This window comes from Lagenorhynchus albirostris, chromosome 12, assembly GCF_949774975.1.
Source record: "Lagenorhynchus albirostris chromosome 12, mLagAlb1.1, whole genome shotgun sequence".
Classification (NCBI taxonomy): Eukaryota; Metazoa; Chordata; class Mammalia; order Artiodactyla; family Delphinidae; genus Lagenorhynchus; species Lagenorhynchus albirostris.
In genome coordinates, this window is record NC_083106.1 from 87736874 (window position 1) to 87750130 (window position 13257).

General features: G+C 35.7%; 1 protein-coding gene across 1 annotated transcript in view; it reads right to left on the bottom strand.

Moving 5' to 3' along the window:
- PHF3 (PHD finger protein 3) overlaps positions 1–13257 on the bottom strand; it is a 103416-nt gene that overhangs the window by 30458 nt on the left and 59701 nt on the right. Inside the window, exons 4-6 of the mRNA XM_060167274.1 lie at positions 9950–11702; positions 4018–4327; positions 1272–1455 (exon numbers count right to left, since the gene is read on the bottom strand). Coding sequence (XP_060023257.1) covers positions 1272–1455; positions 4018–4327; positions 9950–11702 — 2247 coding nt within the window. The remainder of the gene's footprint in view (positions 1–1271; positions 1456–4017; positions 4328–9949; positions 11703–13257) is intronic.

Genomic DNA, 13257 nt, shown 5'->3' on the forward strand with positions numbered 1-13257 from the left:
TACCTCAAAGGCCATCTCCTAGTCTCCTTTGCTGGATCCTCTCTTCCTCCCAAGTTCTAATTGCTCACGCACCCCAAGGCCTCTGCTTCTGCCCCTTCATTATCAAACTCTCTCTGTAGCTCTTTATATCTAAGTGCTTGATTTAAAATAACACCTATGCACCGACAGATCTCAAATTTATATACCATTGCCCAAAGTCCAGACTCATCTGCCAAAAATTTACTTAAAATATCTCCACTTGGATCTCTAATACCCATCTCAAAGTTAAAATACCCATAACATATTTTTCAATTTTCCTCCCCAATCTCTTTCTCATCTCTGCAAACAGCACCAACACTGATCTAATCACCTCCTAGGTGATTAGAAAGAAGACTAATCACCTAGTCTTCTAGGTGAAGACTCTTCTTTCCTTCACCTAGCTACACCTAATCCAACAACAAGTTCTGCCAAGTCTACTATAAAATATATATGAATCTGACCACCTCCCTCACTGTACCTCTGTTCCAAGCTACCACTCTTTCTTTCCTAGGATACGGCTAAAGACTCCTAACCAGTCTACTCTCCTTCTCTCCCATCCTCCTACAGTCCAGGCTCCACAGAAAACCACAGTGAGCCATCACTCTCTTGTACAAATTCCTCTAAAGGTTCCCCATTATATTGAGAACAAAAAAAAGTAAACTCCTGTCATGGCCTCAAAGTTCCCACATAATTTTGTCTAAACTCACCTTCCACCATTCTATCCCTCGTGTATTACATTCTAATCATTCCACAGGGATTTTCTTGCTCCTCAAATGCAGAGGCTATCTCCACCTCAAAGCCTTCAGCTTGGCTGTGCCCTCTATGGATTCCTTCCTCCCAAACAACTCTGCATCCCTTTAGATCCCACAGCACATTACCACCTCCACTCTCTCTGAAACAAACTCCCTCCCACTCTCCTTGACCTTGACTCTCTATCCCATTACTCAACTTTTTCTTTATAGTGCCTAAATTCTCTAAAAATAGCACACCATTTTATCTGTCTACCTGTTATCTGTCATTTCCCATTGGTATTTAAGCGCCATGAGGGCAGGGGCGTTATCTTACTAAGTTCATTAGTACTTTCTCTGAATTTGGACCAATAATTCTTATTTCAAGTAGGGTCAATCACCTAAACTGTTTTTCTTGCCTTTAAAATGTAAAAGTTTTTAAATTTCCCTAAATATACTAACTGAAAGTATATGAAATAAAATATAAATACATTAGTATATAGTAATTTCTATTATTCTTACTACCTGGTTTTGAAGCTTTTTCTCCTGTGCAAGTAACAGCTGTAGACTCTTTTGTTATTTTTTCACTTTTTTCTTCTGAGGATCTCCGAGGTAAAACTGGTTGTCCCATCTTTCGAAGAGGAGCTAGCTGCCATTTTTTTATTTCACTATCCCTACAGTCTGATGAGTTTTTGCCTTCACCAGACTCCTAGGAAAAATAGTATTTAATTAATTAGAATGAAAACTACTAAACTATCTTTAAATACAAAGCAAGCCTCCTGAGCATGTGGATTGAAAAAATTAGTATGACAAGCTATTAAGATATCAAACATATTCCACTCTTTAGCCCAATAACTGTTTTTTGAAGATATATAAAACTCAATTAACTGCAAAAAGGACCTTCACCGTTTCATCCAAAATCCATTTGTTAAGCACCTATTTTCTGCAGAACACATAACAGTCTGTAATGGGGAACTAAAAAACATTGAGAAATAATGGCATTAGAAAGAAAATTAGGTATAAGATAGTAAGGGTCCTCTTCGTCGGCTGCAGATATGAAAAAAAGAGGGGGGGATTGTGGAGAAATCAATTATCTGTATTTTTTACTACTTTCTAGAACAAATGAAGTCACATTTACCTATAAATGTATCAAATTCTCAGTGTACCTATTGGCAATTTTAACTCCTATAAGGTAGAACAAACCATCAGGACATCTACTATTTTTGTCCTAATTATAACCCACAAAGAACTACAAATGAAACCAGAATTGTGAGACCCTTGGGAGTTAATTAATCACATCATACCAGTCTTCACTGGTAGGGAAGTGGTTAAAAATCCGCCTGCCAATATGCAGGGGACACGGGTTTGAGCTCTGGTCTGGGAAGATCCCACATGCCGCGGAGCAACTAAGCCCGTGCGCCACAACTACTGAAGCCCGTGAGCCTAGAGCCTGTGCCCCACAACAAGAGAAGCCACCGCAATGAGAAGCCCATGCACCGCAATGAAGAGTAGCCCCCGCTCGCCCAAACTAGAGAAAAGCCCGTGCACAGCAACGAAGACCCAACTCAGTCAAAAAATAAATAAATAAATTTATAAAAACAAAAAATCACATCATACCAGTGAGAAGAATACTTGTGTATAGAAATATAATCATAGTTTTTAAGAAGATAGAGTATATACAAAAAAATCGATTTTCTCTAGACTGGGAATCCTATAATTTTTTAATTTACTTGTTTATTTTCTACCTCTCCAACTAGACTTACTTGAGAGCAGGAACATTTTTCAATCAGTCATACATACTCAAATCTGGTACCATGCTTGGCACACAATAGGAACTCAATAAATGGTTCAACATAAAATCTAGGGATAAGAAGTGATATTTAAAAAGCAGATTCCATCAACTAAAATCAGAGTAGTCAAATAAGATTTAACAGTTCAGTATCAAAAAGAAAAGAAAAGAAAAGCAGTAATCACTTGGCTCATGTATTTATTTACAATATCAGACTAACCTCAGTTCCTTTTCTGATACAGAGACTGGATAGAGGGGTTTCTCAAAACATTCACCATGTTAATGTTTTATAATGTCTTTTTAGACAAGATGGAGATAACTCAACTGAATGACTAAACAATGAGCTGTATTTCTGAATGGCCAAGAAATTGTACCCAAGAAATGATGATCAGAAGTTAACAGAACCTTTCCAAAGGCTTGCTATAAACTGTTTTCAATGGCGCTCTCAGTTCTATATTATCAATTACTTTGGTGCTAATCAAATCAACAGAAAAAGTAATAGTAAATATCAGAAGGACATAAACTGATTCTCAGCAAGTCTTGGCAGACAGGAAACGTTGGATGGCACAAGGATCTGGCAAACTGGAACTTAATCCAGATTTATCACATAAGGAGTGTCCCAAGAACTGAGTTTGTAAATAATGGAAATGGCTTTAGAAAAAACATGCTTATGTTCTTCAATCTGAATGGTCGAATTAAAATATTTCCAAGGTTCCTAATTTATGTTCGTTGTGTTTTGGAATATTATACTTGACCATCCACATATATTTGTTTCAGTGTTTCCTCCCTAGCACTACCTACAAGAATAACAAATCAATGATTAGAAAAATCACAGGAAATAAAAAAGTAGACAATGAAAGTAAAATTTAATCAGATAAAGTGCTGTGTCCTTTGCACATTTCTCCTGTAATCGACTAATATCTTGAAATTTCTATTTAGAAAATACTTTAACAAGGTAGTTGAAAATGTAAGATGAGGGAAAACTGACAACTTTTTAAAAGGCCACATTTTAAGAGAAACATTATGAGATACGGGTTCCAAGCAAATACTGGAACAAAAATCAAAAGAACTAAGATTACTTTTCCTTACAGAGAACTCTTTCACTTGAAAATAATAATGCCAAATGTGGTTTTATGGATTCATAGATATTTACGGACTGAAAAGCTTTATAGAAAAACTTCTCAGCAAGCACAATTTATACCTACCACCACAAAATCTCACACACGTTCTACCACAGAAAATGCAAGTACCAAACCAGAGACTAGAAATAGCACAAAAGACTGTAAGAAATAAGATCTGCGTATTTTGAGGATGTCACTACCTGGTTTCACCAAGCCTGACAAAACATTTTAAGTAAAAACCCGTTTTTACTGAAAAATAAATGTGAAAATGTACACAACAGTGAAATCTAAAGAGAAATTTCAAATTCGCAAGTCAGCCCGAAGTTCTTAAATAAAAATAATGCATTAATGAGAGGCTCACCCGTTTCAAAATTTTGACCTTGTGCTTCACTGTATCATCTATATATTTGGTTTTGTCATTTGTTGTAGTGTGCTTTGATAACCCAAGCTTTTCATATTCCATTGCTTTATCTTCACTATGGACTTCAACTTTAGCCTGGTTTCCCAAAATATCTGGATCTACTATTTCAGTCTTTTTATCTTCTTCGGCACAACATTTCACACACACATATTCTTTGTCTTCCTCTCCCATTTGCTGTGCTTGAGAAAGACTTAACCCAACACAATCACCATGAAACCAGTCATCACATCTCCCACAGCCAACCATAAACCTGGAGAGAAAAAAAAAAAGAACACTTTGATTCGATACATTTTCTTAAAAACCAATGCTGAGTGAGCCTAAACTGAATTTTTAATATTTTTCCAGTATTCTGCATGTCTTCTGTCTTTACCCATTCTATCAGTTCAACATGGAGAGAGTTTTCAAAGAACATTCTATGAAAACGGAACTTTTAAGAAGTCAAACATTTCCCCTCTAATATGAGTGAGAAAATACTGGGTGGGGCGGGGAGGGGGACACATAAGGATAAAAATATAGGGCAACTGACCTTTGTCAGCATACTGTATAGAATAACAATGTATAGAATAACAGTATTTCTCCACTGAGAAGGGTGATAAACTGTGATAATCTGATCACAGACAACCCATCCAAGTTACAACTACATTTACCACATAGACTTGAAATCATACATAAAACTGGAGTCACTTATCCAACTAATCATTTTAAATAACAAAGAGAAAAACCAGATGCAACAAAAATGCAACTCAAAACTAACGAAGTGGAGCCTCACAAATTGTTCCTTATTAACCACCTTAACTATATATATATAACTATTCTTTGAGCTCAAAATATTCTGGTTCATAGTGTCACAATGATTTAGCTGAAGGATCTTTTATGTACTTCTGAGGATGGGCTTCCTTACTACTTGACCTTGTACTTTAGATAATAAACTTGTTTTGCCAAATAATGACCAAATTATATCAACATGAAGATATTACTATTCAGGGTGAATTTTTTTTTTAAATTTCCAAACGATCTCCTTATATTTTCCCTTTACTGCATTTTATCTAAGAAATAATTTCACTAACCAATGAAAAAGTCCAAGGACAGATTTATGACTCTAAAGAGTTTGTTTAACTTAGAAAGAGTATCTGGATTTTAGAATAAAATAGCAAAACAGATATATAAACAGCAATTTGAGGGTGAAATTACCTTTTTCACATACTTTTCAACCCATTATTAAGAAAATGACAAAGCTCACTTAATCATGTTTAACATTTTCCTTTTTTCTTCCTCAGGTTAGTAATTCATGGTATGTTTGAAAGATTTAGGAGAATTTAAGTATATTCTTTAATGATCTAAAGACTTTGTGCTGATTTCGATAAGAACAGTGGCACCAGCAACAGTGACCAAAGTCCTTTTAAAAACCTATCCAACAGGAAGATGTTAAAGGTAATTAATATACTGGGTGATACGGCCAACCCTCTCTAAATATACCAGTGGTCCTGTTTTAATGTAGAAACTGTAAGAATCACAACGCTGAGTTTCAAACCTTACAGGATATCTTGAAAAAGTCACGCCAAATACCCCACCCCCTCAATTGCAGACCACTCTATTCTTCCTCTCTCATGTGCCTTTCCACTGTGCATCATCAACCACTGCTGTGCACCAAGGAAACTTGACTTCTTCATGTCTACAATTCACCATTCTTTACCCTAACTGGCGATGCCTGTGCTACCTTTTTCAGATAAGTCATTTCCTCAATGGTTCATTTTAAAACTTAAAACAAATTCATTAAAAAGAAAACACCTCATGTCTTAAGTAAAAATAAATAAAAATACAGAATATTTTGGATTCATAGCCCTAGTGAGAAAACTTTCCAACAATGTGGTATTTGTCTGCAAGACAGAAATGATTTCTCTAGGTTTGGGAGACTTTAGATGGGTCCATGCATGTTTCAGTGATACAGATCATACAGCCAACAGAAAAATACGACGTTTGAAAAATACAGATACTTAAAAGTTCTTCTATTTCAGATTGCAAAGTTGTAAGAACTCCTATTTCTTGAAAGCAACTATCTAGGCTGAATTTTTTTGAATTATTGAAGGAAAGCTAATGTGATTTCCCATCTCAGCTATATTAATAATTTCTTCAAAGCAAGCCTGGAATAGTTTCAATAGGACACATACTATGACCATGGCTATGCTTTTGCCCCAAATCCAAATCTAACAAACCCATTAGGAAACTTCAAATCTTTATTCAACCAGCATAGAGTCATTTTATGATGTGGAATGTATTCATTATATCACCATGCCCCCAGTTTATTTATGGAAATGTCTCCTCAAACTTGAGAAGCTCTGAAAAACAAACCTCAAAACTACAGTGTCATCCAGATGTATCTTAATAATAAGATTTTATATAAAAAATAATGCAGTTAAAATTTTGAGAAATCAAAACAAAAAATGACATTGATAAAAATAGTTACATGTCCTAGGGGAAAATGTAATTGATTCACTTGAAAGTGAAACTGGAAAATTTCAGAAAAGGAAATATTACCAGTACTATGAACTTTATTAAGTGGCCTATCACAAAAAGAGAAGATACACTGTCTTCCCTTTTCATATTACTTCTCATGGCTTAAAAAGGGAGAGGGAGTTTGGATCAAATAGCTAACATAATTACCCTCCCATTTTCTGCTCTGTCCTTGAAGTTCTGATTACCAAAAGGCAAAATCACTCAAAGATAAGACTATAACCCAGGTGTTAAATATTTCACTAAAAAAAATTAATGTGTGGTAAAAGATTAACTCTGAATTAACTGGACCAAGTCAGCATGAAATCAGTTAAATGGAAAAGTTCAGAAATATTTATGTTTTGTTCTCCTACTGTTATACATTCATTCACAAAATTTTAAATCCTACTATAATTTAAACCTAATTTAAAATGTAATCTTAATTCTAATCTTCTTGGCAAAAACCAAAATATATTCTTAGAAAATTTTCAAGTTTCTTCAAAGTAAACTACAAAAGCAACATTGAGAATTCCTGTTCTTAAAAAGTCATGTCACAAATTCACTAATGGAGCTGTTACAAGATGAGCCATTAAGTTCTGATAAGTGGTTCCTTTAAGTAACAACTAAGACTGTATTACTGTGAATGTATATGTACTCACTCTTTTCTAGGGTAAAATGATTTTATTCCACAGAAACATTAAATCATTGTTTTTGTCACTAACAGTCTAGTCTGCAGAGAAAAGTACTTTTCTATCAAACTCTTAAACTCCTGAGAAAAACCAGAATCACTTTCTCTAAGAGAAAATTTCCTTCTCAGAAAAAGGTTTCTTGTTTGAGTATAAAGCTATGACTCCATTACGCTAAGGATATTTTTTTGTTTCTAAATTTCATCCAATGAACTAATCTTCTACAACTGGGCAAGAAAGTGTAATACAAACTGAAGATACAAATGTCATCTGGAGAGGCAGGGAAATACTAGAAACTACAAGGTAGGTATTATGAAAAGACTAAGACTTCTTCCTTCCAAAACGCCAACTGGCTTATGTTTAAAAGACGTTCAAAGATAAGTTTTTTTAAAAAGTATTAAATAGTATGGCTTTTAAAGTAATGAATATACCTTAGCTACAAGGCTGAATCAGGAAAATAAATGGAAGCCAAAACAACAGCATGAAGTGTAAACTGTGAGGCAGTCAATGCCTACTGTCTTTAGGATACATACAGAAGTTGCTTATGGTCGAATATTACATTTGGCCATGCCATGAATGAATCCGTATTTAAAAATATAATTTCCAACTGGAAGCACATACAGGAAGCTAACCTCAGTTGCAACACATGTAAAATGCTGAAGAGTTATAAAATCATCTTTACAGAAGTAAATTTGTCACAAGTGCTAAAAAAATGTCGTATTAACAAATAGCTTTCAATGAATGTAGCTGGCGCATGAGATCAAAGATATGGATGAAGTTATTTCCACATATGTCCTTCCTAATAAATTCATATTCTCACACATGGATTAAACTAGGAAAACTACATGCTGCGTGACACGTGCATTTTTTGAGTAACCTCAATATATACAAGCAGAGTGCATCAAAGAAGTAGTGAAGGCTAGTTAATATGTAAAGAAAAAAACAATCAATTACTTAGGCTTCTTTATTCACAAAATTGAATGTGAAATGCTGCTTCCAAAATTGATAGTTTCCAGTATTATTACATATTATTCGTGTCGATTACATAGGGTAAACTCAAGATCCCTACACATCTAATATTCTATGTCATTTTCCAGCCTGGGGCAAAGAAACTCTAGGTTTTGTAGGTTAGATCCAAAAGGCAGCCTTAGGTAAAAAACAATGGGACTTAACAATCTTCATTTTAAGAAAATAACTGATATTGGGGAAGTGACAGTCATCATTCAAAGCCTGGGCAAACTCCTGAGGACCACGCCATCATAACAGAAGTTTATCTCCAAAAAAGTTACATTATAATATGTCTTCCAACTCTAGGCCAAAGTTTCATTTCAGAAACTCACTCAGTTTAAGGCTCCTATTTCATACTCTGACAACATGTCAGTATGATGGTTTTTAGAAGATGCTGGCAAAGAAAAAAGGGCTAACTTAAAAGAGCACTTACAAGGACCATCCAACCCTTAATTCTCTTAGGCCCACTTGAGAATATTTGAATAAGGTGTTTTAAACAAAAAAGCATAATAAACAGCACAAAAGTGAGGGCAAATGTAGCACTATATTCAAACAAGTCACCAGTTTTAAAAACTGGAATATGCTGTTATAAAGTAACCACTGACACTAAAAATAGGCCATGGGCTGAATCACAAATGAAAAAACCCCTTGACATAAAAGTTATTTTTTACAGAATAGACCCAAGAACTCCCAACCACACCCTCCACACCAAAATAATGTGTTACACCGCACTGCACTAAACTGTCCCTCCCTAAGGACTTTCATTTTCATGTAATCTGATTGTGCTGGGAAATCGTTCTAACATTTACTTTCATGAGTAAAGATAATATTACAATGTGCAAGTTACAATGTTCTTTTATCATATCAATGTTGATAGAAGTTCCAACAGCAATCTCAAAACTTGAACAGGATAATCTTGTAGCTGGAAACTCCACTTCACCTCTTGTTCTCTTTTTCTCAAACAGCTAGCAAATAAAAAATACATGGGCGGGGAGGGTGGCAGTGTCATAAAACTATAGAATACTGAATCCTAAGGAAAGAATGACAACGGCAGTGCTATAAAATCACTTCCTAAAACATTAGAATTCACAAGAAACCTAAATCACTAGAACATTCAAAAACAAAATACATGTTTCACTCCATTCCATGTTACATACAAAATTCCCTTGCGCCATTTAACAGTTGTTTTAGCTATCAAATTTCATTCTAAGGTCAAGTTTGATAGTTATGAAGTAGTGGTATTAAGTCATAGTAAGTGTGCTTCATTTGAAAGTATATATGTAGAATTTCCATTATGCCCTTCACAATTTATTACCAGTTCTTCTCAAGCCAAACAAAGTAATATATAACCTACAGACCCAAAGCACTATAACAATTTTCTGATTTTTTTTTTAAGATGCAATGACTAAATTACACTAACTGGTCACAATGATAAAACATTTCCATATATACCAGCTTTTGGTCAGACTATGTGTTTTAAAGTTTCTAGGGTGGCATATTTGCAAATTCAGTGGCTCCATCTTACTATCATATATCCGGGATTGATGAGGGGTTTCTGTTTGTGCAAAAGTCTTTGTATGTTAAATAATCTCTTCCTATAAAAAGTTCTCACACTAATCCCACCCTAAAAAAAAAGCAATTTCTCTTTAATGTACATATCACATATACATACACACACACACACACACCTGTTGCCATGTGGTTTTTTGCAAAACCCACACTGCTTGCTGGGAGTCCAGATATATTTGCTTTCAAATGAAGAGCTATGATCTGAGCCTTCCCGTTTTACAGTAGCTATATTATCTGGAATGAACAACGGTGGCTCATCCAAAGAAAAACTTTTGCTGCTTCTTCTTTGACGGGGTTGTAGGTTCTTCTCAGGTTTTTTTAATTTCAATTTATCCTCTTCCTTAAAATGTTCTACGCCACCTGTGTGCTCAAGCTCTTCCTTCACATGACTGTTGGTTCTCACTGCTGGAGCCGGCTGCTGGGGCTTATGGCACTGTTTCTGGCTGGAATGCAACAAATGTCCAGTTTGTGCAGGATGATGAGGTTCTTTTGAGCAACCAGGGTGACCGTGAGGCTTTTCACTCAAAGAATGAGTTAAGGGTTTGGAAATCTGTACTAAATTTTGATCTTGTGATATCTTTCTGAATACAGAATGAGCCTGATTTTTCACAGATTTAACCCCAGAATTGCAACTCTGAATCTTTGAATCCTTATCAACTTGTTTCTTTCTCACTTTGACTGGCCTATGAAAATTTTGCTTAGATTCTGATTCATCAGCATTTCGCTTCACACTTTTGACATTAACTTTAGTTACGTTATGCATTAATTCATGCTTTGCTCCAACAACTTTTTTCCGAGTATCTGTGGTCATGGTTTGCTTAGAATGAATTACAGGTTTTGTATGTTTGGGTTTTATGTTTTTTGACTCTAAGCAAGAAACACTATTTGACTGGCTGTCTCTGTCATCTTGAAGGTTTGCTGTTTCATGAGACTCCATTTTAATACTTTCAACAATATTCAACTGCTTTGAATTTTGGTCAGGTGCATCACAAACAGCATTTTCTAAAATACTACTTTCTGGTTCAAAAGCACTAGTATTAACCACCTCTAAGTTGGATTTATTAAATCTGGTGCCCTCCAACTGCTTATCATTAGACTCTGTGTCTTTACAGTAAGCCATTTCCATTTCACTTCTCTGAAGGGAGTTCTCAGCTTTATCAGCAACTTCCACGCTATCTTTCGATTCCAAACTACATTCATTTACTTCATCCACAGAACCAGACAAACTGACAAGGTTCTTTTCTTTCTCATTTGGGTTTGTACAAGCAGCATTACCAGAGAAAGCAACGGAAGATGCGGGTTCCTCATTGACACTGTCATCTTCGTGGGGTAATTTCATTGTCTCCTTTGATTCTTGTTCAACTTCTCCTTCTACCTTCATTTCTTCAACAACAGTCCCATCCACTTTACCTGAAATGGAATCGTTCCGTTCATGTTCTTCTTTACCTGAAAACTTAAACAATGGGCTAACAGTCTTGGCTTTACACTCCATCAGAATTTCATTTTTCTTTTCTTCAATACTAACACAAGTCTCTGAAAGGAGTGGACAGTTTAACTCATGAGATGGCACATTTTCTTCTCCCTGATTATTACACTTCTGCTCAGAATCCAACCCAGCTTCACCCTTCATTTCCAGACAAGATGCAACGGCTGCTTCGATCTGTCCACTGTGTCGGCGGCCCCTCCTGCTCTCTTTCTGGTGCTCGGGTTTCGGTGATGTACCAATTTCTTCTTTCATCTGACACCTTTCTTGTTGTTTCACCCCGGCTTTAGGGGCGGACACAGTCTTCCCTGATGCCTTTTTTGTGCTATTTAAAGGTGCTGCATTTGAACGCTTGGCAATAGTGCTTTGTCGCAAACTTCTTATTTGTTCTATCACAAGGGAAAAAAATAAATAAAAGAAAACTTAGTTATTTTGCCATGTGTTTTTATTTCAATGCAATTTAGAATACATCACTTCTTTATTCTGAGCTATAAAATTTATTTTCCCATTTCAAAGAAAATGTACTGACATCTACTCATGATGATGGTTACATTTTTTATACACTTATCAGAGTTCTATAATTCTGGGGCAGAAAATAACCTGTATAAAATTCAGACGATATTATACTTTACAATAAAAAATATTTTCATCAAGCTTCTTTTCTATGCAAGTAAGCTGGGGGTAAAATCAATGAGGTTCCTTGATATTACTACCCATCTTAAAGCAAGGCTGTCATACAGTTGTAAACATTAAATACCTTTAAGTATATAAAACCAAACAAATTCAGGTGCCAATAAAATCTGAACTAAACCAGCTATCACAAACAGGATCTATGTGAGTTTCAAAGCACAGCCTCAAAAGAACTCTAATGTCTTTATGAATGTGCTTTCCTTATATCCATTTTAGCATTCAAGCTATTCCTTGAATAGCTTGAATATTTTAAGTAATGAAATATACACTAGAGTACTAGACACAGATCAACAAAAAGAGAAATTATAATTAAAGAGATTTAAACCAAGAAAATGTATCATAAGGGAAAATGCGTAAAGTATGAAAATAATTTAATAAAGCTTCCCACTTGTAACAATGCTCCTAACAAAGAATCCACTAACTGAGACTTTCCTCCTTTCCTTATCTGGATACATCCTCCAAGGGAAAAAGAAACACAAAGTGAAAAGAAGCTGGAAAGAAAGCTAAATAATTCACTAAGAAAAAAAAAAAATAATAATTCACTAAGTAAAAAAACAACCCAAAAATTGAAATACAAAATAAGAAGCTATATCCAAGCCTATGCATATCCAATACCTCTGAATCAACTCTGTATGAAAACTGAACATCACAAATCTTTAAAAAGTCTCCTTCCTTTTTAATGCAAAACGCTACTATGCACCAGCATTTAGAACATTTTCCTAATTTGTCACATATCACTGAACCTGTGAAACTCTTACAGAAGGTGTCACAGGTCCTCCTCATTTGTCTCTAACAGTCCTAGTTGATGCTTGTAGTCATGACACTCAAAAGTGTCCCCATTTGGACAATAAATTATATGGTCATCCTATCTTGGAGACCCTTTCTAATTCCCCAGGACTTGGCACAATATTTGGTCATCAGGTAAGTACCCAACAACTTCAAAAACTTACTTAGTGGGGGCTTCCCTGGTGGTGCAGGGGACACAGGTTCGAGCCCTGGTCCAGGAAGATCCCACATGCCGCTGAGCAACTAAGCCCGTGCGCCACAACTACTGAGCCTGCACTCTAGAGCCCACGAGCCACAACTACTGAGCCCGCGTGCTGTAACTACTGAAGCCTGCACTCCTAGAGCCCGTGTTCCGCAACAAGACACTGTGATGAGAAGCCCTCACACCGCAATGAAGAGTAGCCCCTGCTCGCCACAACTAGAGAAAGCCCACACGCAGCAATGAAGACCCAATGCAGCCAAAAATAA